The sequence below is a fragment of the Anomaloglossus baeobatrachus genome, chromosome 5 (assembly GCF_048569485.1).
Source record: "Anomaloglossus baeobatrachus isolate aAnoBae1 chromosome 5, aAnoBae1.hap1, whole genome shotgun sequence".
Lineage (NCBI taxonomy): Eukaryota > Metazoa > Chordata > Amphibia > Anura > Aromobatidae > Anomaloglossus > Anomaloglossus baeobatrachus.
In genome coordinates, this window is record NC_134357.1 from 162,755,187 (window position 1) to 162,779,205 (window position 24,019).

Here is a 24,019-nt window from a genome sequence, read left to right on the forward strand (position 1 = left end):
AAAAAGCAATGTGGTTCAGGTGTGCATTAAAATACATCCACATTACTGTTTCTAATTAACTCAGATCTTGCTAATAAACAGATATATAATAAATCAGCTAATAAATCAGAAGCTTCCAAAGACATGACATCATCATATATTCTGTCCTATATTGTTTAAAGGCATAGTACTCTTCGTGTATGTAAACTTCTGACTTTGTAGAAAGTAATAAAAATGCCTTAAAACATTCAGCCTCATTATTCTGGCATTTGGCAAATATAAATAACTAACTGTAGTACCCAGGCGTTGCCCAGGATGGTAACTGTCTCTCTGTCTCTCTCCCAGTCTCTGTATGTGTGTCACTGTCTGTCTGTCTGCATCTATGTCTCTGTCTGTTTCTATCTGTCTGTATTTGTATCAGTCTATCTGTCGCCATCTCTATGTCTGTCTGTCTCTATGTGTGTGTCTGTCTGTCTCTCTCTTTCCCCGTCTGTCTCTTTCCCCATCTGTGTCTTTGCCTGTCTGTCTCTTTGCCCATCTGTCTCTTTGACCGTTTGTCTCTTTCCAGGTTTGTCTCTTTCCAGGTCTGTCTCTTTGCCTGGTCTGTCTCTTTGCCTGGTCTGTCTCTTTGCCCGGTCTGTCCCTTTACAGGGCTGTCTCTTTCCAGGGCTGTCTCTTTCCAGGGCTGTCTCTTTGCCCATCTGTCTCTTTGCCCGTTTGTCTCTTTGCTCGCCTGTCTCTTTGCCCGTCTGTCTCTTTGCCCGTCTGTCTCTTTCCAGGGCTGTCTCTTTCCAGGTCTGTCTCTTTCCAGGTCTGTCTCTTTGCCCGTCTGTCTCTTTCCAGGTTTGTCTCTTTGCCCATCTGTCTCTTTGCCCGTCTATCTCTTTCCAGGTTTGTCTCTTTGCCCGTCTGTCTCTTTGCCCATCTGTCTCTTTGCCCGTCTGTCTTTTTGCCTGGCTGTCTCTTTTCCATGGCTGTCTCTTTCCAGGGCTGTCTCTTCGGCCGGCTGTCTCTTTCCAGGGCTGTCTCTTTCCCCGTTTGTCTCTTTCACCGTCTGTCTCTTTCCCCGGCTGTCTCTTTCTAGGGCTGTCTCTTTCCAGGGCTGTCTCTTTCCCCGTTTGTCTCTTTCACCGTCTGTCTCTTTCCCCGGCTGTCTCTTTCTAGGGCTGTCTCTTTCCAGGGCTGTCTCTTTCCAGGGTTGTCTCTTTCCAGGGCTGTCTTTTTGCCCGTTTGTCTCTTTCCAGGTATGTCTCTTTGCTCGTCTGTCTCTGTCTCTTTCCACGTCTGTCTCTGTCTGTCTCTCTGTGTCTGTCTGTGTTTTTCAGTCTCTCTCTATCCATCTCTCCACCGACATCATATTACCTCACACACAAGCTAATACTAACAGTTTATTTCGTTCCTATAGCAACCACTGACAGTTGCTATTAATAACCTGTAGCTCCCACCTCTATTCAGTTTAATGAAGGCAGAATTTTTGGAGAAAAAGAAAGATTTTCAGCTCACCTGATGTATGTACACGTGTAGTGAGGTACATGTATATATGCACACATATATTTTCCATCCGTATTTTCCCATTGGTTTTAATATATTTAGGCATAAGAATTCTCACAGAATTATTTGAAGCCCTATATGAAGAAATATCAATATTGCTCAAATATCACACATATGTGAGTTAATCTTAGCCTTATATCATAATTTATTTCAAATTGTTATAATACAGACATACAACATTTTCTTTTTAATTCCCATGTCCAATTCTTACGATTAATTCATTCTTTCTAATATACATTTTTACTTAACACCATCTACATAATACCTTCCAGATCCAACCATGCAAGTATTTTTTCTACACACGCTCTCTCTCTCATCCAATTAGCATATTCAGGACACACACCCTTGTATGACTAATTCCTGAGTTCCCATTCTTCCTTTTCCAGGTAGGAATCACTATATAAGTCCATTGCTCACCACACATAGACTACTTATGATTAAGGACTAGTTTTTTGTTTTTAAATTTATGAAGTCCGAAACGCGTAAAGTGCTATGTTCCATACTCTTCACCATGGTCTTCATATAAGAATTTTTTAACCATGTATTAATAAAGAAGTTTGATTTTTATATAATTTTGGAATTGGTGCTGGGTCCGATTTTTCCCTTTCCTAGAATTTTTGGAGACTAACTGTAAAGCGCGGGGTTAAATTTTCCCACCCAAACATAGTCTATGACGTTCCCTGAGTCACATGGAGTGTCTGTGTAAAATTTCGTAAATGCGACGGTGCGGATTCCTTTAGCGGACACACACACACACACACACACACACACACACACACACACATACACACATACACTCAACTTTATATATTAGACTAGCTGTAGTACCCGGGCATTGCCTGGGATAGTAACTCTCTGTCTGTCTCTCTCCCAGTCTCTGTCTGTGTGTCGATGTCTGTCTCGCTGTCTGTCTCTTTCCTTGTCTGTCTATTTCTATCTTTCTGTCTGTATTTGCATCAGTCTATCTGTCTCAATCTCTGTATCTGTCTGTCTCTTTGCCCGTCTGTCTCTTTGCCGGTCTGTCTTTGTCCGGCTGTCTTTTTGCCCGGCTGTCTTTTTGCCCGGCTGTCTCTTTGCCCATCTGTCTCTTTGCCCGTCTGTCTCTTTATCCAGCTGTCTTTTTGCCCGGCTGTCTTTTTGCCCGGCTGTTTTTTTGCCCGGCTGTCTCTTTGCCCGGCTGTCTGTTTGTATGTCTGTCTCTTTCCTGGTCTGTCTCTTTCCCGGGCTGTCTATTTCCTGGGCTGTCTCTTTCCCGGGCTGTCTCTTTCCCGGGCTGTCTATTTCCCGGGCTGTCTCTTTCCCGGGCTGTCTCTTTCCCGGGCTGTCTATTTCCCGGGCTGTCTCTTTCCCAGGCTGTCTCTTTCCCACGCTGTCTATTTCCCGGGCTGTCTCTTTCCCGGGCTGTCTCTTTCCCGGGCTGTCTATTTCCCGGGCTGTCTATTTCCCGGGCTGTCTATTTCCCGGGCTGTCTCTTTCCCAGGCTGTCTCTTTCCCACGCTGTCTATTTCCCGGGCTGTCTCTTTCCCGGGCTGTCTCTTTCCCGGGCTGTCTCTTTGCCGGGCTGTCTCTTTGCCAGGCTGTCTCTTTCCTGAGCTGTCTCTTTGCCCAGCTGTCTCTTTCCCGGGCTGTCTCTTTCCCACGCTGTCTATTTCCCGGGCTGTCTCTTTCCCGGGCTGTCTCTTTCCCGGGCTGTCTCTTTGCCGGGCTGTCTCTTTGCCGGGCTGTCTCTTTCCCGAGCTGTCTCTTTGCCCAGCTGTCTCTTTCCCCGGCTGTCTCTTTCCCGGGCTGTCTTTGTCTTTCTCTATCCATCTCACCACCGACATCTTTTTACCTCACACATAAGCTTCGTTTACTAACAGTTTATTTTGTTCCTATAGCAACCACTGACAGTTGCTATTTATAGCCAGGAGCTCCCAGCTTCATTCAGATTAATGGAGGCAGGATTTTGTAGAGTAACTGGAAAGCACGGGGTTTAATCTTCCCGCCCAAACATAGTCTATGACGTTCCCTGAGTCACATGGAGTGTTTGTGCAAAATTTCGTGATTGTGAATGCGACGGTGCGGATTCCTTAGCGGACATACATACACACACACACACACACTGAGCTTTATATATTAGATTTTGGTTCCTAATTGACCTAAAACAGGAACAGTTTATTCTGATTTCATGTCAGATAGTGAGAATAAAATGCAGATGTGTCTTTTTGGATAGTGTATGTAAACTACTGGTTTCAACTGTTTGTTCCCTTTTACCCCCTTAACAGGTACAGACAGAGGACTCTTCTGTAGCTGACTGTACCTGTTATAGGTGACACATGATGTCACTGCTATGTGACGCCTATGACTGGCATGCCAGTGTTAGCTGTTGGCATCTGATTGGCTGTAAATGTTTATTGCAGTGCAGGGACAAAGTGTTTCTTTGCTCTGCATGTAATTGAACAGTGGGCTCCCAGAGTAAATGTTACTGGTGAGCGCGTGCTACCCTTGTCTGACACTGTCCAGACCCATAACATAATTCAAATGAATCACTTACCGAGATATGCCCCTAGGTAAAGGTGGGAATTAGTTCCCAGAGGTGCTTTTGATGAGTATGTAATGTGATGCTCAGCTTAGTCCAGCAGCTGATCAGAGACACACTGCTGTAATGCTTCTCAAGGCTCACTTTGCACAGGAGAGAGTAGTGCTATGCTGGTATCCTTCCTGCGCTCTTTGCTCTGCTGTCAGTGTTTTGTCTCGGCCGACTCCTCTTCCCTGTCAAGCGGTGGTTTTGCAATCTTGACTGATAGAACAGAGGATATGAAAAAAATGTCTTTAAGGCCTCCTTCACACATCAGTGATTTTGGTACGTATGTTGCAGTTTTTATATGAACCAGAATCACGAACATACACAGACCCATTAAAATCAATGGGTGTGCGCACACATCAGTGATTGCTCACTGATGTGTTTCCGTGCGGTGCACATGTGTTTCCGTGTGTTCCACACAGAGACATGTCAGCGATGCTGTCTTCAGCCGCTGCTGTCTCCTGCTTCCAGGCTGGCTAATTATGCTCATGAACATGCACTGCACAGCTGACCCGGAAGTAGCTGCAGTGGGGAGACAGCAGCAGCCGGACACAGCAGCAGCCGGACACAGCATCAAGGGATATATCAGCACCACGGACAGCAGCAGCATGGACAGGAGAGTATAAGTGTCTGATCTCCATGTATTATCATGGATAGCACACAGAGATCCCACGTGTGCCAGAATCACGGCACACGGAGGGACATATGCACCTTTGTCACGCCAGTGAAAAAAGTGTGTTGTTCACCTATGTGTGAAGGGGCCTTAGAGATATATCTTTGTTAGGGTATGCTCACACTAGCATATATTCTCTCATGGAAGAAGATCAGCCTGATTATGCAAATTACATATAGCTCAACCTCGGATCCGAGTGTGAGCAGTGTGTCATTTACTGTGAGCCTATTCTCTTGCATGCAATAATCGGAGTACAGCTGATTAGAAGATCGAGAATTTCCATTAATTTCTCTATTCTCCGTCTTGGCGTATATTGGACTGCACTAGGATGTGATCCGAGTGCGTACTGATGTTTTGCAAGCACCTGTTGACTTAAATGAGTGTGTCCCGTCCTATATACGCTGCCAATCACTGCACACAGTGATATTTTTTCTCATGTCATTTGGCATGAAAAAAAAGCGTTGGTGGATACTGCTCCATTGTATAATACTGGAGCGAGTGCAATCCGACAAAACATTAGAAAGTACTTGGCCGTGTTATACAGTGCTGGCCAAAAGTATTGGCACCCCTGCAATTCTGTTGGATAATACTCTGTTTCTTCCTGAAAATGATTGCAATCACAAATTCTTTGGTATTATTATCTTTATTTTGCTTGCAATGAAAAACCACAAAAAAGAATGAACCAAAAATCAAATCATTGATCATTTCACATAAAACTCCAAAAATGGCCCAGACAAAAGTGTTGGCACCCTCAGCCTAATACTTGGCTGCACAACCTTTAGCCAAAATAACCGCGAACAACTGCTTCCGGTAACCATCAATGAGTTTCTTACAATGCTCTGCTGGAATTTTAGACCATTCTTCTTTGGCAAACTGCTCCAGATCCCTGAGATTTAAAGGGTGCCTTCTCCAAACTGCCATTTTGAGATCTCTCCACAGGTGTTCGATGGGATTCAGGTCTGGACTCATTGCTGGCCACTTTAGAAGTCTCCAGTGCTTTCTCTCAAACCATTTTCTAGTGCTTTTTGTAGTGTGTTTTGGTTCATTGTCCTGCTGGAAGACCCATGACCTCTGAGGGAGACCCAGCTTTCTCACAGTGGGCCATACATTATGCTGCAAAATTTGTTGGTAGTCTTCAGACTTCATAATTCCATGCACACGGTCAAGAAGTCCAGTGCCAGAGGCAGCAAAGCAACCCCAAAACATCAGGGAACCTCTGCCATGTTTGACTTTAGGGACCGTGTTCTTTCCTTTGAATGCCTCTTTTTTTCCTGTAGACTCTATGTTGATGCCTTTCCCAAAAAGCCAGGCTGGAGTTTGCCAAAACTTACCTGAGAAAGCCTAAAACGTTTTGGAAGAATGTTCTCTGGTCAGATGAGACAAAAGTAGAGCTTTTTGGGAAAAGGCATCATTATAGAGTTTCCAGGAAAAAAATGAGGCATTCAAAGAAAAGAACACGGTCCCTACAGTCAAACATAGCAGAGGTTCCCTGATGTTTTGGGGTTGCTTTGCTGCCTCTGGCACTGGACTGCTTGACGGTGTGCATGGCATTATGAAGTCTGAAGACTACCAACAAATTTTGCAGCATAATGTAGGGCCCAGTATGAGAAAGTTGGGTCTCCCTCAGAGGTCATGCGTCTTCCAGCAGGACAATGACCCAAAACACACTTCAAAAAGCACTAGAAAATGGTTTGAGAGAAAGCACTGGAGACTTCTAAAGTGGCTAGCAATGAGTCCAGACCTGAATCCCATAGAACACCTGTGGAGAGATCTCAAAATGGCAGTTTGGAGAAGGCACCCTTCAAATCTCAGGGACCTGGAGCAGTTTGCCAAAGAAGAATGGTCTAAAATTTCAGCAGAGCATCGTAAGAAACTCACTGATGGTTACCGGAAGCGGTTGTTTGCAGTTATTTTGGCTAAAGGTTGTGCAACCAAGTATTAGGCTGAGGGTGCCAATACTTTTGTCTGGGCCATTTTTGGAGTTTTATGTGAAATGATCAATGATTTGATTTTTGATTCATTCTTTTTTGTGTTTTTTCATTGCAAGCAAAATAAATGAAGATAATAATACCATAAAATGTGTGATTGCAATCATTTTCAGGAAGAAACAGAGTATTATCCGACAGAATTGCAGGGGTGCCAATACTTTTGGCCAGCACTGTATGCTCATGTGAGCAAGCCTTAATCAGGTGCCACCCCTGCAGTCTGCCCTAGTACCATAAGTAAGTCTGCACAATAAATTTGTCAATGGATTGCTGCTGGACCCGTTCTAACGGATAATTACTGGACATGTGAACATTGCCATAATCTAATGGTTTTCAACATCTGCCTTCCAAATAATGAAGCCTTCTATTGAAATGTTTATTATAGCAACTGGCAGCAAATCACAAAAACAAAAATAAACTAAAAATGGTTACATTAATTGAACTGATAGAGAGAAGAGGATCAAATAGTAAATTGCTATATAAAATTGTAATAATTAGGTGACATACTTGTATAAGTGAAAAGTTAACATAATCCAAATGAATGTAATTTAAGTACATTTTTACATCTATATCCAGCCCAGCCCCAGATCTGCAGTTCTAATGAACCAAACTTGCGCCACTACAATCTTCCTGTTAGGGTTCGCTCACATCTGCATATAAATAAACAAGAGTGTAATGTGATTTTATAACCAATGTTAATCAATGACAATTCCATATATGTGAGTTTTGGCTGAAGAAAAAAAATGCAGCATATTGCATATGGTTGTGTAAAATGCCGAAACTCGGCAATGCAAGTCAACGGGTGCAAGAAGAAAAAACGGACTGCACAAGGACCATTTATATGCCCTCCATTTTTTACGGATACATTATTATATATTATTTTATTATATATTACACCCATTCTGTAGCATAGAAAACTGTGAGTGGTCCTGTAAATGATTGTGGAAGAAACGTTGCTGAGAGAAAAAACTGTATTGCATATGGATGGCATACGTATGTCATAGGGAGCTAAGCAATAAAAAAACGCACTCGCATAGCACTCACATGATATATAGAATACCAAACGGATTTCACTAACAGCCCTTTTCTGTATGAAAATCGAGCGATTTTTTTATACGCAGATGTGAGCGAACCCTTAGGGCTCTACCACACAAATGTATAAGGCTAAGTTCACATTTCCGCTAAAATGTATCAGTCACAATCCGCTGCTCTTGTAAACAACGGAATCCGTTTAGCGGATTCCGTTGCTCCCATAGACTTGTATGAGCAGCGGATTGTGACTGATGATGCTGTGTTGCACCCTCCGCCCGACTGATCAGTCGTGGAACGACTGACCGCCGGGCGGGAGGAACGCAGCATGTAACGTTTTTGAGCAGCGCGATCCATCGGATTTCGCTGCGCATGCTCTCTGGCTCCCTGCACACGTCACCAGCTTTGGTTGGTTACCTGATATTTACCCTGGTTATGGTGCAAGGAGCCAGCGCTAAGCGGTGTAGGCCCATAACCAAGGTAAATATCGGGTAACCAAGGTAAACATCAGGGACTGCCGTTACACGATATTTAGTCTGGTTACGTGTGCAGGGAGGCCGACACTTCCCCGCTCGGCCCCGCCCCCTCCCGCACTCCGCACATGTATGTACACACACACACACACCTGTCCCCAGCCATGCAGACAAGCACTGCCACTGACACCCTCGTCTGGCCCCGCCCCCCGTTTGGCTCCGCCCCCTCCGCATGTATACACACACACACACACACACACACTCACTCACACATACACTCACCTGTCCCCAGCCATGCAGACCGCAGCACTGCCACTGACATCCTCAGCGCCTGGCCCTGCCCCCCGCTCGGCTCCGCCCCCTCCCGCATTCAGCATGTGTATACACACACACACACACCCACACACACACACCTGTCCCCAGCCATGCAGACAAGCACTGCCACTGACACCCTCGTCTGGCCCCGCCCCCCGTTTGGCTCCGCCCCCTTCGCATGTATACACACACACACACACACACACTCACTCACACATACACTCACCTGTCCCCAGCCATGCAGACCGCAGCACTGCCACTGACATCCTCAGCGCCTGGCCCTGCTCCCCGCTCGGCTCCGCCCCCTCCCGCATTCAGCATGTGTATACACACACACACACACACACACCTGTCCTGCAGTCCCTGCGGCACTGACGTCCTCAGTGCCACGGCCCCGCCCACCCCGAACTCCACCCCGTCCGAACTCCGTCCCCCGCACACAACGGAATCCGACAAAGAATTCTGTTCTTTGTCATCCGTTGTACAGCGTTGTACTGCGCATCAGTCACATGCGTCAAGCGACGCATGTGACTGATACAAAACAACGGAAATGTGAACTTAGCCTAAGTCAAATGAGTGGAATATGATAATAAATCACATTCTACTCGTAACAATGATATTCTATGGAGTTGTTCCGATCTGTGATTTTTTTCTCAGACTGAAAAGCATGCTGCTTTTGTCAGCAATTCTCACATCCCTCACATCCATACAAGTCTATTGCTGCATGTGAAACAGCAGGCTGACTTCTGTGTACACTGTGATATATGCAGAGACAGGCAATGGAGAAGATGGCGATCACAGAACCGGATCATAGTGAATGATACTCGACAATGTTCACGCTCACAGCACAACCTGAGCCAAGGGTCATTAGCATATTGCATCCACTGCTCTCACATCAGATGCTGTACGCTCGTCTGATCCCAGCCTAAGGCCCCCTTCACACACACGTGAAAAACACGTGCCTGTGTTACGTTCCGTTTTTCGGGTCCGTGTTCCGTATTTTATGTCCGTTTCTCCGGTATGTGGGACATCTGTGTGATGGCGTATGCTAGCCGTGTGTGCGTATGATACGTACGTGTAATGTCCGTGTGTTGTCCATGTGAAATGTTCCGTGTGTGATGCACAATGACGTTGCTACATACCCGCTGACAGCAGCCAGCGACGTGCAATGAGAATGAACTCGGGTGAACTTCACCCGACTTCGTTGTCATACCGCGGTTCTGTCTGTCTCGCGTCCTGATTAGCGGTCGCCCGTGAAGGACTCACTGACTGCTAATCCCGAGTGACTGAAGTGAGCAGCGCGATTTGCGCTGCCGTCACTCAGGTTACCCGCGGCAAGCTGGAGTCCTCCACCCGAGACTGCAACTCACCTGTGACTTCATCGCTGATCGCACAGCACACTTCAGTCACTCGGGCGACTTGCTGTCACAGTTGGAGGATCCAGCGGTGGCCGTGAGTGACCTGAGCGTCATCATCGCTGATTGCGCTTCTCACCTCAGTTTCTGCGTGGAGCTGACAGAAGCGGCAGTGTTCTACTGCAGCTCCTGTCACCTTCATGTAGCAGAGCTGAGAGCGTCGCGGGACCTCCATGGATTATGCCGGACCTGGAGGGGTTTTCGGGGCTTAATAAAGTGGTGAGCGAGGGTGGTTTTTTTTATTATTATTTCAAATAAAGGATTTTTCGTTGTGTGTGTTTATTTTCTTTAACGTACAGGTTAATCATGGAAGGTATCTCGGGGAGACGCCTGTCATGATTAATCTTGGACTTATTGGCAGCTATGGGCTGCTGCCATTAACTCCTTATTACCCCGTTTGCCCCCGCACCAGGGCAATTTGGGATGAGCCGGGGAAAGTCGCATCGCTGTCGCATCTAATGGATGCGGCAATTCCGGGCGGCTGCTGGCTGATATTGTTAGGCTGGGTGGCTCCCCATAACGTGGAGCTCCCCATCCTGAGAATACCAGCCTTCAGCAGTGTGGCTTAACCCTGGCTGGTATCAAAATTGGGGGGGACCGAATATGTTTTTATCTTAATTATTTATTTATTTTTTTTAACTGCTCTATATTGACACGCCCACCGGCTGCTGTGATTGGTTGCAGTGAGACAGCTGTCACTCAGTGTGGGGGCGTATCTCACTGCAACCAATCATAGGCGCCGGTGGGCGGGGAAAGCAGGGAATTTGAGATTAAATAATGAGCGGCCAGCTTTTTCAAAATGCTAAAAGCCACCGGAGTTTTTTTAACAGCTGTGCAGCGCCGCGCTGGTGATCAGGAAACGGTGAGTATGAGAGAGGGGGGGGACTGACCGACAGACTGAGGGACAGACAAGAGAGCGAGATCGACTGACAGACTGAGGGAGATTGACTGACATACAAAGAAAAAAAGATTGACCGACATCGCTTCAAAAAAGCACAAAACGTACACGGACCATACGGAGATGCATCCGTGTCCCGTACGTGTGCTCACGGACCCATAGAATTTCATTGGGTGCATGTGTGTGTGTTCCGTGCAGAAAACAGACATGCATCCGTGTAGTACAGATACACATATGTATCACGGACACACGGACCGTACGGAAAAACGCACGTGTAACTCCAAACATTGAATAACATTGGAGTACGTGTGTCCGTGTCTCCGGTACATAAGGAAACGGACCAAACACGTCATTGTGCATCACACACGGAACATTTCACACGGACAACACACGGACATTACACGTACGTATCACACGCACACACGGCTAGCATACGCCATCACACGGATGTCACACGTGCCGGAGAAACGGACATAAAATACGGAACATGGACCCGAAAAATGGAACGTAAGACACGCACGTGTTTTTCACGTGCGTGTGAAGGGGGCCTAATATTGGTTCTATCCCAATTACACAGGTAATTGGCTTGAGTCATCTTTTCACATGCAAGCTGATTTGTTACATGAATCTTTCCATCGCTGCCCATGGCGCACAACATTGCTAACACCCGTCACACGGACCTACCTTCCCTGCGACCTCGTTCTGGCCGGCGGTTCGTGCAGCGTTACAGCGACGTCACACGGCAGCCGTCCAATAGCAGAGGAGGGGCGGAGATGAGCGGCTGGAACATCCCGCCCACCTCCTTCGTTCCTCATTGCCGGTGGACGCAGGTAAGGAGATGTTCGGCGTTCCTGCGGTGTCACACATAGTGAGGTGTGCTGCCACAGGAATGACGAACAACATCATACCTGCAGCAGCAACGATATTAAGGAAATGAACGACATGTCAACGAGCAACGATTTTTCACGTTTTTGCGCTCGTTGATCGTCGCTCATTGGTGTCACACGCTGCGATGTCGCTAACATCGCCGGATGTGCGTCACTAACGACGTGACCCCGACGATATATCGTTAGCGATGTCGCAGCGTGTAAAGCACCCTTAAGACTATGTTTACACTGAGTTTTTTGAACACTTCAAAAATTGTATGTTTTAAAGTAGAAACCTCTTCAGGAAACTTTTTTCCTTTTTGGGGAGTTTTTGAAAAAGTTTTTTTTTTAACCTGATGCGATTTTGAAGAGTTTTGAAAGAGTTTTTTTTCCCTGAAGGATTACTTGCAGCCATTTGACAGTGCCTTGTTTGGAGACAATTTCTTCAGAATCCTCTTCAAAGATATGACATGCACTTTTTACACCAGGTGTTTTCCAAAACTTGTTCAAAATTAAATAAAAAATGCTCAAAAATTCATATTAACAGCAAAGTGGATTTCTCATCTAAATGAATTGCAAGAATTTTGCAACAGTTTTTTAAACAGTTATTGAGGATGATTTTGGAGAGGATCCACCCAAGAAATTTCCTAAAAAAGCTCTAAGGCCATGTGCGCATGTTGCATTCTATTCCACAGCGTGCAAGTCACTGCCTATGCGTCTCAGAACGCAGCCGAGAAAGCTGCGTTCGGAGACGCATTTGGCAGAACGCAACATGCGCGCATTCCTGCAGAATTCATACTTTCTAGATGCTTGCTCTGCTATAGACAGAGTGGGAAAAGCATCCAGAACGCACATTTTTCACAGTGCGGTCCCACTCGGCTCTGCAGCATCCCTATAGACTTGCAGCAGAGTCGAGTGGGACCGCACTGTCAAAATGAGCAGGGCTGGCTGCGAGACAGTGCGGCGTGATCAGAATGAACTCGGATGAACTTCTCCCGACTTCATTGTGATCGCGCGGCTCTGTGCGTGTGCCGCGGCTTGATTTGCGGTAATACGTGAAGGACTCGCATGTGATCGCAAATCCCCTGAGTGACTGTAGTGAGCCGTGCGATCAGCTGTGCTTTCACTCAGGTTACTCGCGGCCACAGTTGCAGTCCTCCACCTGAGAGCGGTGGCCGCGAGTAACCTCAGTGACAGCACAGCTGATCACGCGATTCACTTTAGTTGCTGCATGGAGCTCACAGGAGCGGCGGTGTTCTACTGCCGCTCCTGTCAGCTTCCGATGTAGCAGAGCTGAAAGCGTCGTGGGACCTTGCGTGTATTAAGTCGGACCTCGAGTTGTTTTTGAGAGGTTAATAAAGTGGTGAAAGAGGGTGTTTTATTGTCTTTCATTCCAAATAAAAGATTTTTTTGGATGTGTGTGTTTATTTTCTTTAACTTACAGGTTAATCATGGAAGGTATCTTGGGGATGGCGTATGCTAGCCATGTGTGCGTGGGATACGTACGTGTAATGTCCGTGTGTTGTCCATGTAAAATGTTCTGTGTGTGATGCACAATGACGTTGCTACATACCCACTGACAGCAGACAGCGATGTGCAATGAGAATGAACTCGGGTGAACTTCACCCGACTTTGTTGTCATACCGCGGTTCTGTCTGTCTCGCGTCCTGATTAGCGGTCACCCGTGAAGGACTCACCGGTGACCGCTAATCCCAAGTGACTGAAGTGAGCAGCGCGATTTGCGCTGCCGTCACTCAGGTTACCCGCGGCAAGCTGGAGTCCTCCACCCGAGACCACAACTCACCTGTGACTTTATCGCTGATTACACAGCACACTTCAGTCACTCGGGCGACTTGCTGTCAAAGTTGGAGGATCCAGCGGTGGCCGCGAGTGACCTGAGTGTCATCATCACTGATTGCGCTTCTTACCTCAGTTTCTGCGTGGAGCTGACAGGAGCAGCGGTGTTCTACTGCAGCTCCTGTCACCTTAATGTAGCAGAGCTGAGAGCGTCGCAGTACCTCCATGGATTACGCCGGACCTGGAGAGGTTTTCGGGGCTTAATAAAGTGGTGAGCGAGGGTGGGTTTTTTTTTTATTATTTCAAATAAAGGATTTTTTGTTGTGTGTGTTTATTTTCTTTAACGTACAGGTTAATTATGGAAGGTATCTCGGGGAGACGCCTGTCATGATTAATCTTGGACTTAGTGGCAGCTATGGGCTGCTGCCATTAACTCCTTATTACCCCATTTGCCACCGCACCAGGGCAATTTGGGGTGAGCTGGGTAAAGTCCCGGGACTATGGCATCTAATAGATGCAGCAATTCCGGGCGGCTGCTGGCTGATATTGTTAGGCTGGGAAGCTCCCCATTGCGTGGAGCTCCCCATCCTGAGAATACCAGCCTTCAGCCATGTGGCTTTACCCTGGCTGGTATCCAAATGGGGGGGGGACCGCACGTCGTTTTTTTTCAATTACTTAATTATTTTTTTTTACTGCTCGATATAGACAAGCACACCGGCAGCTGTGATTGGTTGCAGTGAGACAGCTGTCACTCAGTGTGGGGGCGTGTCTCACTGCATCCAATCATAGGCGCCGGTGGGTGAGGGAAGCAGGGAATAAGTGATGGATTAATGAGCGGCCGGCATTTTCAAAAGAGGAGAAGCCGCCACAGTGTGAACGCTGTGCAGCGCCGCGCCGGTGATCGTGGATCGGTGAGTATGAGAGAGGGGATGGGAGGGAGAGACCGACATGGACAGAGAGAGATAGAGACATAGAGAGAGAGAGACCGACCAACAGACCGACTGATAGAGACAGAAAGACGAAAGACCTGCCTTTGTTATGTTGAAAAAAACATGCGGATCGCAACACTAATGCAATGCAAACGCACTGCTTAACATTTTGGCAGCGTTTTTACTACAACTCACTGATTTCAATGGTTGTAGAACGCAGCCAAAATGATAAAAACAATTGACATGCTGCTTCTTCAAACACAAAGGTTTTGACAGATTTTTGACAATCAAAACGCTGTGTTTCAAAAAGCATCGTGCGCACAGATTTTGCATGATTCTCATAGACTTTGCTGGGGAATCAAAACACATTCATTTTGTCAATGACACAGTGCAGTTGTAAACGCAGCCAAAATGCAGAAAAAAACGCAATGTGCGCACATGGCCTAAGTGATGTATGTTCACACTGAGTGTTTTGCTGAGTATTTGGAAGAGAAACTCCAAATTTTTGTAGAGTTTGGAGTTTTTGAGGAAGATTTCGGCTATGTTCACATGGTGTTGTTTAGATGTCGGCACGTTTTATGAGGCAAAGAAGTCAGGAAAATACTTGCGGTCATTTTTCTGAAGTGGGTTCTCTGCCGTTGTTTCTTAAGCGGGCTTTACACGCTACGATATCGTTTATGAATTATCGTCGGGGTCACGGTGTTTGTGACTCACATCCGGCATCATTAACGATATCGCAGTGTATAACACTTATGAGCGACCTTCAACGGTCGTAAAAGCGGTCAAAATCGTTTGCTGCGGAGAGGACGTCCTGAAACAAAAAATCGTTTTCTGCTTATTTGCGATGTTGTTCGTTGTTCCTGCGGCAGCACACATCTCTATGTGTGACACCGCAGGAGCGACGAACATCTCCTTACCTGCCTCCACCGGCAATGCGGAAGGAAGGAGGTGGGCGGGATGTTACGTCCCGCTCATCTCCGCCCCTCCACTTCTATTGGATGCCTGCCGTGTGACGTCGCTGTGACGCCGCACGAACCGCCACCTTAGAAAGGAAGCGGTTTGCCATCCAGAGTGACGTCGCAGGGCAGGTGTGTGTGACGGGGTTAAGCGAGGTTGTCCAGCATGGGCAGCCATTTGCCCGTGTCGCACAACCAACGGGGGCGGGTACGTTCGCTTGCGATCTCGCTAGCGAGATCGCAGCGTGTAAAGCCCGCTTTACTCTATACTGTTAAAGCATCACTCCAGTGGGGCATTTTTCCAAAGCTAAAATGGTGCTTTAAATGTAAGCTCCCTGCCCCCCTCATATACTCACTTTCTGGTTCACTTCATTGTTTACCGACGCCGCTCTGGTCCCACAACACTATCTTGAGACTGTAATTTTTGATTGACTGGAAGTCAGAAGTTACATCACAAGCTCCCAATGCAAGTCTATGAGAACAAGAACGAGGCTCTCATAGAGTTGTATAGATTTGTGACCTTTGGCGCATGCCATGAAACACTAGAGCTGCTGACAGGTCACCAATTGCTGGAGACCGACGGGGGCGGTGGCAATAGAAGATGAAGCATCTGGAAGGTGAATATAATACAGGGGTCAGGGGATTTACATTTAAAGCACCACTCCAGCGGTGCAATGAGAAATCCCTCTGGAGTTGCGCTTTAAGCATGGCGAGCATGTGGCTTCCTAGAGGAATATGCAGGTAGAATGAGCATGTCACTTCTTTTCAGCGCATCAAAGTTTCCGAACCCTGAAATGGTTAAAAAAAATTGACAAGCTAAAACGTGCACAGGAATGTCATGATGATATTACTGTACATTATGTCTATTTTATGGGGCACTTTTGCTGCATTTTTCAGGTAGAATCATGGTGTAATCCGCTTCTAAAAATCTCAGTGTGCCAATACCCTTTGGAGAGTTTTTGTTCCAAAAATTCTGCAATAAGTCTCATTGTGACCGCACTCTGAATATAGCCAAATGCTCGAATTTGGTACATTTGTATGGAAACCAAAAGGATTGGATTGAGTGGATCTAAAGCTTTATCTATTTACATATTGACAATTAGCGAGCATTTACACCCAGCATTATCAATAGTCATTTTATGTGTACAGCTTAAGATTTGTAGATGGTTATTTTGAAGAAAGTATGTAGTGTTTCCTATGTCAAAGATTTGTTCACCAGAGATAGGGGAGTGGGATGCTTGGAAAGATCCTCTCCGCTGCTATGAGGCAATAATAGATCTCTGAGTCACAGTATCCTTGCATGGGAGGTATTTGGTTACAGACCTTTTATGGGTCCTGCTCAGCCGGGATATCTGTATCTGCATTATACATCCCATCTATTCTTAGGTGACACTTCACGCCGAGTGAACAGGCAAGATTACAATTACCTTATATTTGCTAGAACCAAGAGTCTTTTTCTTTATTTCCTATCGGTTTGACCTTGGCGCAAAAAAGTTTACTTTTTTGTCTGATTTATTCCTCTCAGAGCCTTCAAGCGGCTGCACTAAAAGAAGTTGTCAAAAATGGCTTACAACGTATCCCTCGCTGGACCCGGCCCGTGGGGATTCCGTCTGCAAGGAGGAAAGGACTTTAACATGCCCTTGACCATCTCCAGAGTAAGTGCAAAGAGTTGAGACTAACATGTAAAGTGTGGAGAAAGCTATGTGTGTCTAATGTAAGAACGGAACATTTATAGAGCAAGAAGGGCTGTGAAATGGTTCCTGAAAAGAAGTATAGGGTAGATCAGTAACTCTTTCATGTCTGTATGGTGTACTCTTGAATTCGTCTCAATCACCTGCATATTAAACATTGTAACTTTATTGATGCCTCATATGTCAGACGGGGCAGAGGCAGATGGGTCATTTGGCCTCTTTATTGGGGAAATGTGTTCTCTGCATTATTATAGGACTTAGAAGTTAAGTAGGAAATTGAGCATGGCTCTATCAGTTTTAAGAAACAAGTTATTTTCATTTTAGAATGTCCAATGCTTGTATAGGACGGTGATTGTTATTTCTGTCTATACTCTCATAGTCTGATGACTGATTTGCAAAGAAGAGAAGTGAAAGATGGCAAAGAAGACCAATTTACCTGTACACAGCGGTTAACTTGAGCCGGAGTCTAGTTAAGAAGAGTCTACTTATAGTTAGATCCTATTTTGCCAGTATGACTGTAACTAAATCTAGTACATTGGTTTCAGTAAATTTAAAAAAATTCCATCTTCATAAAATTTAGAAAATATATTAAAAATTATGATAAAAGCAATGCCAGGCATTGCTTTTATTATGATTTTTAATAATAACTTTGAAAAAGTTTGGAAACTTTATGAACCTGGATTTTTTTCTAAATTTACTGGATTTCAACGTTTGGTCTAACGAACATTCCCTGCTTCAAATGAGTTGGTGGGTCGGTGCGCTGGATTTTTTCCCCTTTTCCTTTCCCTTGTTATTGCATACATTTGTTTCAACCAGCTTTCCTAAAAACATGAACAGCAAACCTCTCTAGACTAGTTAAGAACAGGAATCAGGAGCAAATAATGCATATTTGAATATCTCTTGATCAGGAGACTGAGAAAGATGAAACGTTGGTTTGATGGGTGCAGGAATTGGGATACACAATTTTATGATGGATGGATAGATAGATAGATAGATAGATAGATAGATAGATAGATGATCAGATAGATAGATCAACAGGATAGGTGACAAATTGTTGGTCAGTAGGAGTCCATTCGCTCGGACCCGTACAGATCAGCAGGTCAGAGAATTTATTTCCCAGTTATAAAAACACCCAACTGCCAATTCATCCATTCCCTATGGGGCTAACAATGACTTCACTCCTCTTATTCCACCCCACAGAGAATAAATGGATCGGCAGTTGGCCTTCCATTTTGTAATGGAGACATATGTTACCAATTGGGGATCAAAATTCCCTATTTTGCCTTTCGGTTCAGGTTGCAGAGCTGGGACACTGATCAATCAGCAAATTAGCACCTATCTGGAGGATGGGTGATAATTTGTTTTTATTGGATAATCCCTTACACATTAGTATTAAGCTCCACTTTCACTTGTGATAATGTAATCAAATTTCCATATACCAAATATTTTTTAATAACCTGTAAACTTTGAAAATCTACAGTAAATGATAAACATTTAATTGGAAAGAGAATGGGCATGGTTTGGCACCACAGTTTGGATTTATATTTTAGATTAGAAATGTTTCCAGTTTCAGTTTTTGTAAATCAGCAGGGGTGGTATAAATTGAAGCTTGTGGGCCCTAATGTAGAGTTTCCAAAAAGATTCTCAACTATCACCAGCCCTCTAGTCTCTGGGGCCTGGCTAAGACTGCAGAACTGAACCCAATAAATTTACTTCTCTTGTCAGCGATGGAAGTAAAAAAGGAAAGTACATCTTCAAAAGCAACAGTTCACAACTATCTAAAAGTTACATCTATTTTTAACAATTTGGCGCACCTTAGGATATTACACTTCTGTCTATAAATGTTGCATAAGCCCCTTAATGAGCTGTATTTGCAACTCTTTTGTTACTTCTTAAATGTACCGCCCCCGTGTCAGCGGCCGAGCGGCTCGGATCCGGAACCGCGGTGGCTCGATGGGTCTCCGGACCCGGGGGTTCGTGCGGACGCTCGAATTTGAAAAGGGGTATATGTACAGTGGAGTTAGAAGTTTGTGACGCCACCCACGGTGCATGGTAAGGTGGAGTACCACCACTGTTGTTGGGGGAGCCCCGTTGCAGTGGCATGGCAGCAAAGTATCTAACCCCTCCGTGGGTAGGGGGGTGTGCCCCGGGGCCCAGTGGTGGCAGTGAAGGGGTGTCGTTGTGAAAGGAAAAAAATTCTGAGCACCGCTGCAGCAATGAGGGAGCACGCTTGGATCTGTGCCCTTCGTGTTGCTTGTTCACCTGTGACCCTTTCCGTGGCACCTTGTTCACTGTTTGGACCCTATAGTGTGGAACTAATCGGGTCCCACTCACCTGTATGGCTAACGGAGTTAGCTTGCTCTCAGGGTTCAGGCTTGGGATTTGATGGACTGTATTTTGGGAAAAGTCCTATCCCCTTGTTGCCCTAGTACCCCGATTTTAGAGCGGATGAGGGATGAATCTTGAAGACTTCACCCCTGTTGGGTAAATTACCAGGATGCTTGAAGCTACTTCCCGGCCTAGGGTCCGCGTACCCAGTCGTGCCCTGGCCCCTGCCCGGAGATAGCTCAAGGCCGCCGGCTGCCCTCCTCGGCTATCCGTGCCCCTTGACACAATCCCCTGCGACCGGGGTTCCATCTCCTACCAGGCCCAGACCAACATCTGCCACCTAGTAGTCTTCAGGAGCCCTGCTCCAAACCGGTGACCTCTCCCTCTGAGACCCATCAAGAGGAACAAGGGAGGAGAGGGAATCCAGCACCGATGTAGTAAAAATATTTTCTTTGTTCAAAATTCATAAAATGAAATATCTGACCAAGTGCAGAGTATAAATACGTAATAGGTATTTATACTCTGCACTTGGTCAGATTTTTCATTTTATGAATTTTGAATAAAGAAAATATTTTTACTACATCGGTGCTGGATTCCCTCTCCTCCCTTGTTCCTCTTGATGGTACTGATTACTCAGCTGTGGAAGCCAAACCACTTGTTCCTTGCACCGGACCAGAGGCTGGAGATACCTGCTCTAGAGTGGTGAGCTTAACATATATTTATTTGTGTCTCTACCTCTGAGAGTCACCACTCCACACTCCTACTCCTTCCACTTCTTTTTCACTTCTCCTGTCACTTTTTCACTTTCCCCAACCAACCCACCAAGTGGGTGGCCCTATTCCCTTCAGGCCCCCCAATGGTGTGTCTGGTGGGTGTGGTGCAAAGTGTTCCTAGGGTTTTGACTGGCTCTGTTCTTAGCAACACCAAAGAACAGGGATCCGTAACCAAGGAGGATGCGGATACTGTGCAGTAGGGCAGATTGCACAATACCCTGTGACGACCTGATAGGCCAAGATGTCACAGTCAGAGTTCATAATTCTTCTTAAAACTCCATGTGCATAGCTAATTATGGCCACTTCTTAACTTTTTAAAAGTGATAAGAGTGGCATATACTAGCAAATAGTTGTAAAGATTTGCCCAAAGATAGCCTTTATCAGAAATTCCAACATTTTGACTCAAAAATCTTGATACATGATCCCAAATGTCATATATTTCATTGTATCCACTATTCGAATGTCAAATATACATATACGTTGTCCTACCACTTTGCTTTCTTCAAAGTCTGAACTCAGTTGGGTACGGAATCAATGAGTTCTACTATCCTGACTTGTGGAGTCTTCCATATTGCATATTAGAAGAATTGGGAGAAGACCCAATATTCTGGTGGACTGCTGAACAAAACATCCACTCTATTCATGGAACATGGATCTCATTGCCACATTGATAAAAAAAAATGTCAGGCAAATAAGGCATCTGGGAGCTTCCATTGGCAGATTAGTCACTTGATATGAATCCGATAGAACATTTCTGGATTGTACTTGATTATGCAGTGAGATTACACTCAAAATTCCTTGGAGAATTGAGTTCTTGCCTACAGAGTAGATAAACATTTCACACTGGTCAAGACAGAAGTACTCCTTGATTTCATGGCCACTCAGGATCAGGCTCAGAAGAAAGCAAGCTGTGGGGCAACTAAGCTTTATTTATCTGAGCTTTTAATAAAGTAGATATTGTAAAATAAAAGAAATGGGGCAGATTCATTATGACTGCTGTTGCACATGACAGGCTTAAAGAGGTTATTCACTACTTTAACACTGATGGCCTATCCTTAGGATACTTCATCAATGTCTGATTGGCCAGGGTTCAACAACCTACACCCCTGCCAATCAGCTGTTTTTGGTGAGGCAGGAACAGGTGGCCGGAAAGCCTCAGTTCCGGAGCTGCCCCGTTTTCTGATAGCGGCCGCCGCTGGGTACTGCACATCTGCCTCCCTTTCAAATCAACAGGAGGCAGATGTGCAGCACCTAGCCGCAGATGCTATTAGAAGATGAGGAAACTCCGTAACTGAGTATTTCTGTCCACCTACTGGCCCTACTGATATCAGCTGATCAGTGGGGGTGCGGGGTGTCGGACCTCGGCCCATCAACATCGATGACCCATCCTAAGGACAGGCCATCAATGTTAGAGTAGTGGCCAACCTCTTTAATAAAGGGCTCACTGCAGTACGACGTGCCAAACTCATGAGGAGGCACATGTCATTTCATGAATTCAGTGCATCTTCTCTATGGCTTCTGCCTCTGTGTATTTTGCCAGAAATCCTACTCCACTAATACTCCAGAAATGCTACTCCACTAATACTCCAGAAATGCTACTCCACTAATACTCCAGAAATGCTACTTCACTAATGCCCCAGAAATACTATTCCACTAATGCTCCAGAAATACTACTCCACTAATGCTCCAGAAATGCTACTCCACTAATGCTCCAGAAATGGTACTCCACTAAAGCTCCAGAAATACTAATTCACTAATGCTCCAGAAATGCTACTCCACTAATGCTCCAGAAATGGTACTCCACTAATGCTCCAGAAATACTACTCCACTAATGCTCCAGAAATGTTACTCCACTAAGGGGTACTTTGCACGTTGCGACATCGCTACTGCGATGTCGCTGGGGTAAAATCGAAAGTGACGCACATCCGGCGCCGGTAACGACGTCGCAACGTGTAAAGCCTATAAGCACCGATAAACGATCGCAAAAGCGTCGAAAATCGGTGATCTGTGTAGTGTTGGTCATTTCCATAATTTCGCTGCAGCGACAGGTGCGATGTTGTTCCTCGTTCCTGCGGCAGCATACATCGCTGTGTATGAAGCCGCAGGAGCAAGGAAAATCTCCTTACCTGCGTCCCGCCTGCAATGAGGAAGGAAGAAGGTGGGCGGGATGTTTACATCCCGCTCATCTCCACCCCTCTGCTTCTATTGGCCGCCTGCCGTGTGACATCGCTGTGACACCGCACAACCCGCCCCCTTAGGAAGGAGGCGGGTCGCCGGCCAGAGTGACGTCGCAGGGCAGGCAAGTGCGTGTGAAGCTGCCGTAGCAATAATGTTCGCTACGGCAGCTATCACGAGATATCGCATGTGCGACGGGGGCGGGGACTATCGCGCTCGGCATCGCTACAATCGGCTAGCGATGTCGCAGCATACAATGTACCCCTAATACTCCAGAAATAATACTCCACTAATGTTCTAGAAATACTACTCCACTAATGCTCCAGAAATGCTACCCCAAAGTCTAAAATAACATTTCTGGCATAAGAAACACCTGCATTTTGCTGAATTTGAAAGGTGGTAAGAGCCATGCCCTGTTCCACCCATTTCGGTGGAGCTGCTGCACACTGACGTGAAAATGCCAAAAGTCACAACATTTTAGAGAACCTCTGTGCAGTATTCTGGTTTTAAAAGTTTTGATGAATTGCCTCCATATTTTGAAATTCAAGGTGTCTATTTGTATATGGGTTGTCTTTGGACAATATTTTCCTCATTCACATTTCTCTTCCTGTCGGCGACATTTCCATTCTTTAGATACTTTAACATACTTAAAATCCCTGTGACAGTTGAAATTAGATGCCATCAATAATTGCTGGTAATACTGGGTGCAGTCATGTGGCTAATAAGCCCAGGTATTGCACAGGGTAATTATAAGCGGCTGTATTTGGCCAGATCTGAATGCAGATTGTGAAATTTCTTAAGCAGAACACATTCCTGCAATACAATAGACAGATGAAGAAACCTCGCGACCTCAGTACTGTGAGAGAATTTCAATTCCATTATCTCAAGTTGCATCACTACATTAAATATTACTTTTTATGAATGATTATGTATGATGTTGTGATATTAAAATACTGCAATATGATCACATCTATTTTGCTAATATGAAACTCCTCACTGTTAACCTATGTGCCAATTTGGAAAAATTACCACGCTATAGAAATTATTCCAGAATTTTGTCTTATTTGTTTCAAAAATTGTCCCCATGGTTTGTAGAACATTTATTTTGTTTATTTAAACATTTTTTCTGACACATTCAATGAGGCTATCTAACAGATAGGGGATATGGCTTGTTGAGAAAAGAGGAATGACCTCTAGTACACCGTGCACCAAAATTGTGCTATATTTTGACTAAATTTACTGACCAAAATAAGCCCATTGATAAGCATGTGTCACTTTAATCCATGTATTCCAAATTATAGCTTTTCAACAACCTTTGGTACAGATTCCCAAAAAAGGTTGTGGCTGTGTGCCTCTGCTCATAATTTGGGGGGTTTCTATGGTTGCTTGCTGGATAAACACAGATACTCTATGGAATCAACAACTGGACACTGGACAAATAAAAAAGTGAATGTATGTTTATTGCTCATACAAATTTAACATAAAGATGTGCAAATTAACGTTTTACAATATTAGCACATATTGCCAGTTGTCTGATCATGGTTTCGCTTTCTTGTGGCATTGTCTGGGGCTTGCTTAATGTCTTTTGGACTTTGATAAATTTGGTGCATTTTAAGACTGTCT

General features: G+C 45.3%; 1 protein-coding gene across 5 annotated transcripts in view; it reads left to right on the top strand.

Annotated features, from left to right (window-relative positions):
• LDB3 (LIM domain binding 3) overlaps nucleotides 1–24,019 on the top strand; it is a 282,469-nt gene that overhangs the window by 24,883 nt on the left and 233,567 nt on the right. For 2 of the 5 annotated variants that reach the window (XM_075348995.1, XM_075348997.1), the window contains one exon: nucleotides 16,955–17,084. In XM_075348995.1, coding sequence (XP_075205110.1) covers nucleotides 16,992–17,084 — 93 coding nt within the window. In that variant the 5' untranslated portion in view covers nucleotides 16,955–16,991. Of the gene's footprint in view, nucleotides 1–16,765; nucleotides 16,841–16,954; nucleotides 17,085–24,019 lie in introns of those variants that run through there. The other 3 variants (XM_075348996.1, XM_075348999.1, XM_075348998.1) reach the window with 3 other exon arrangements.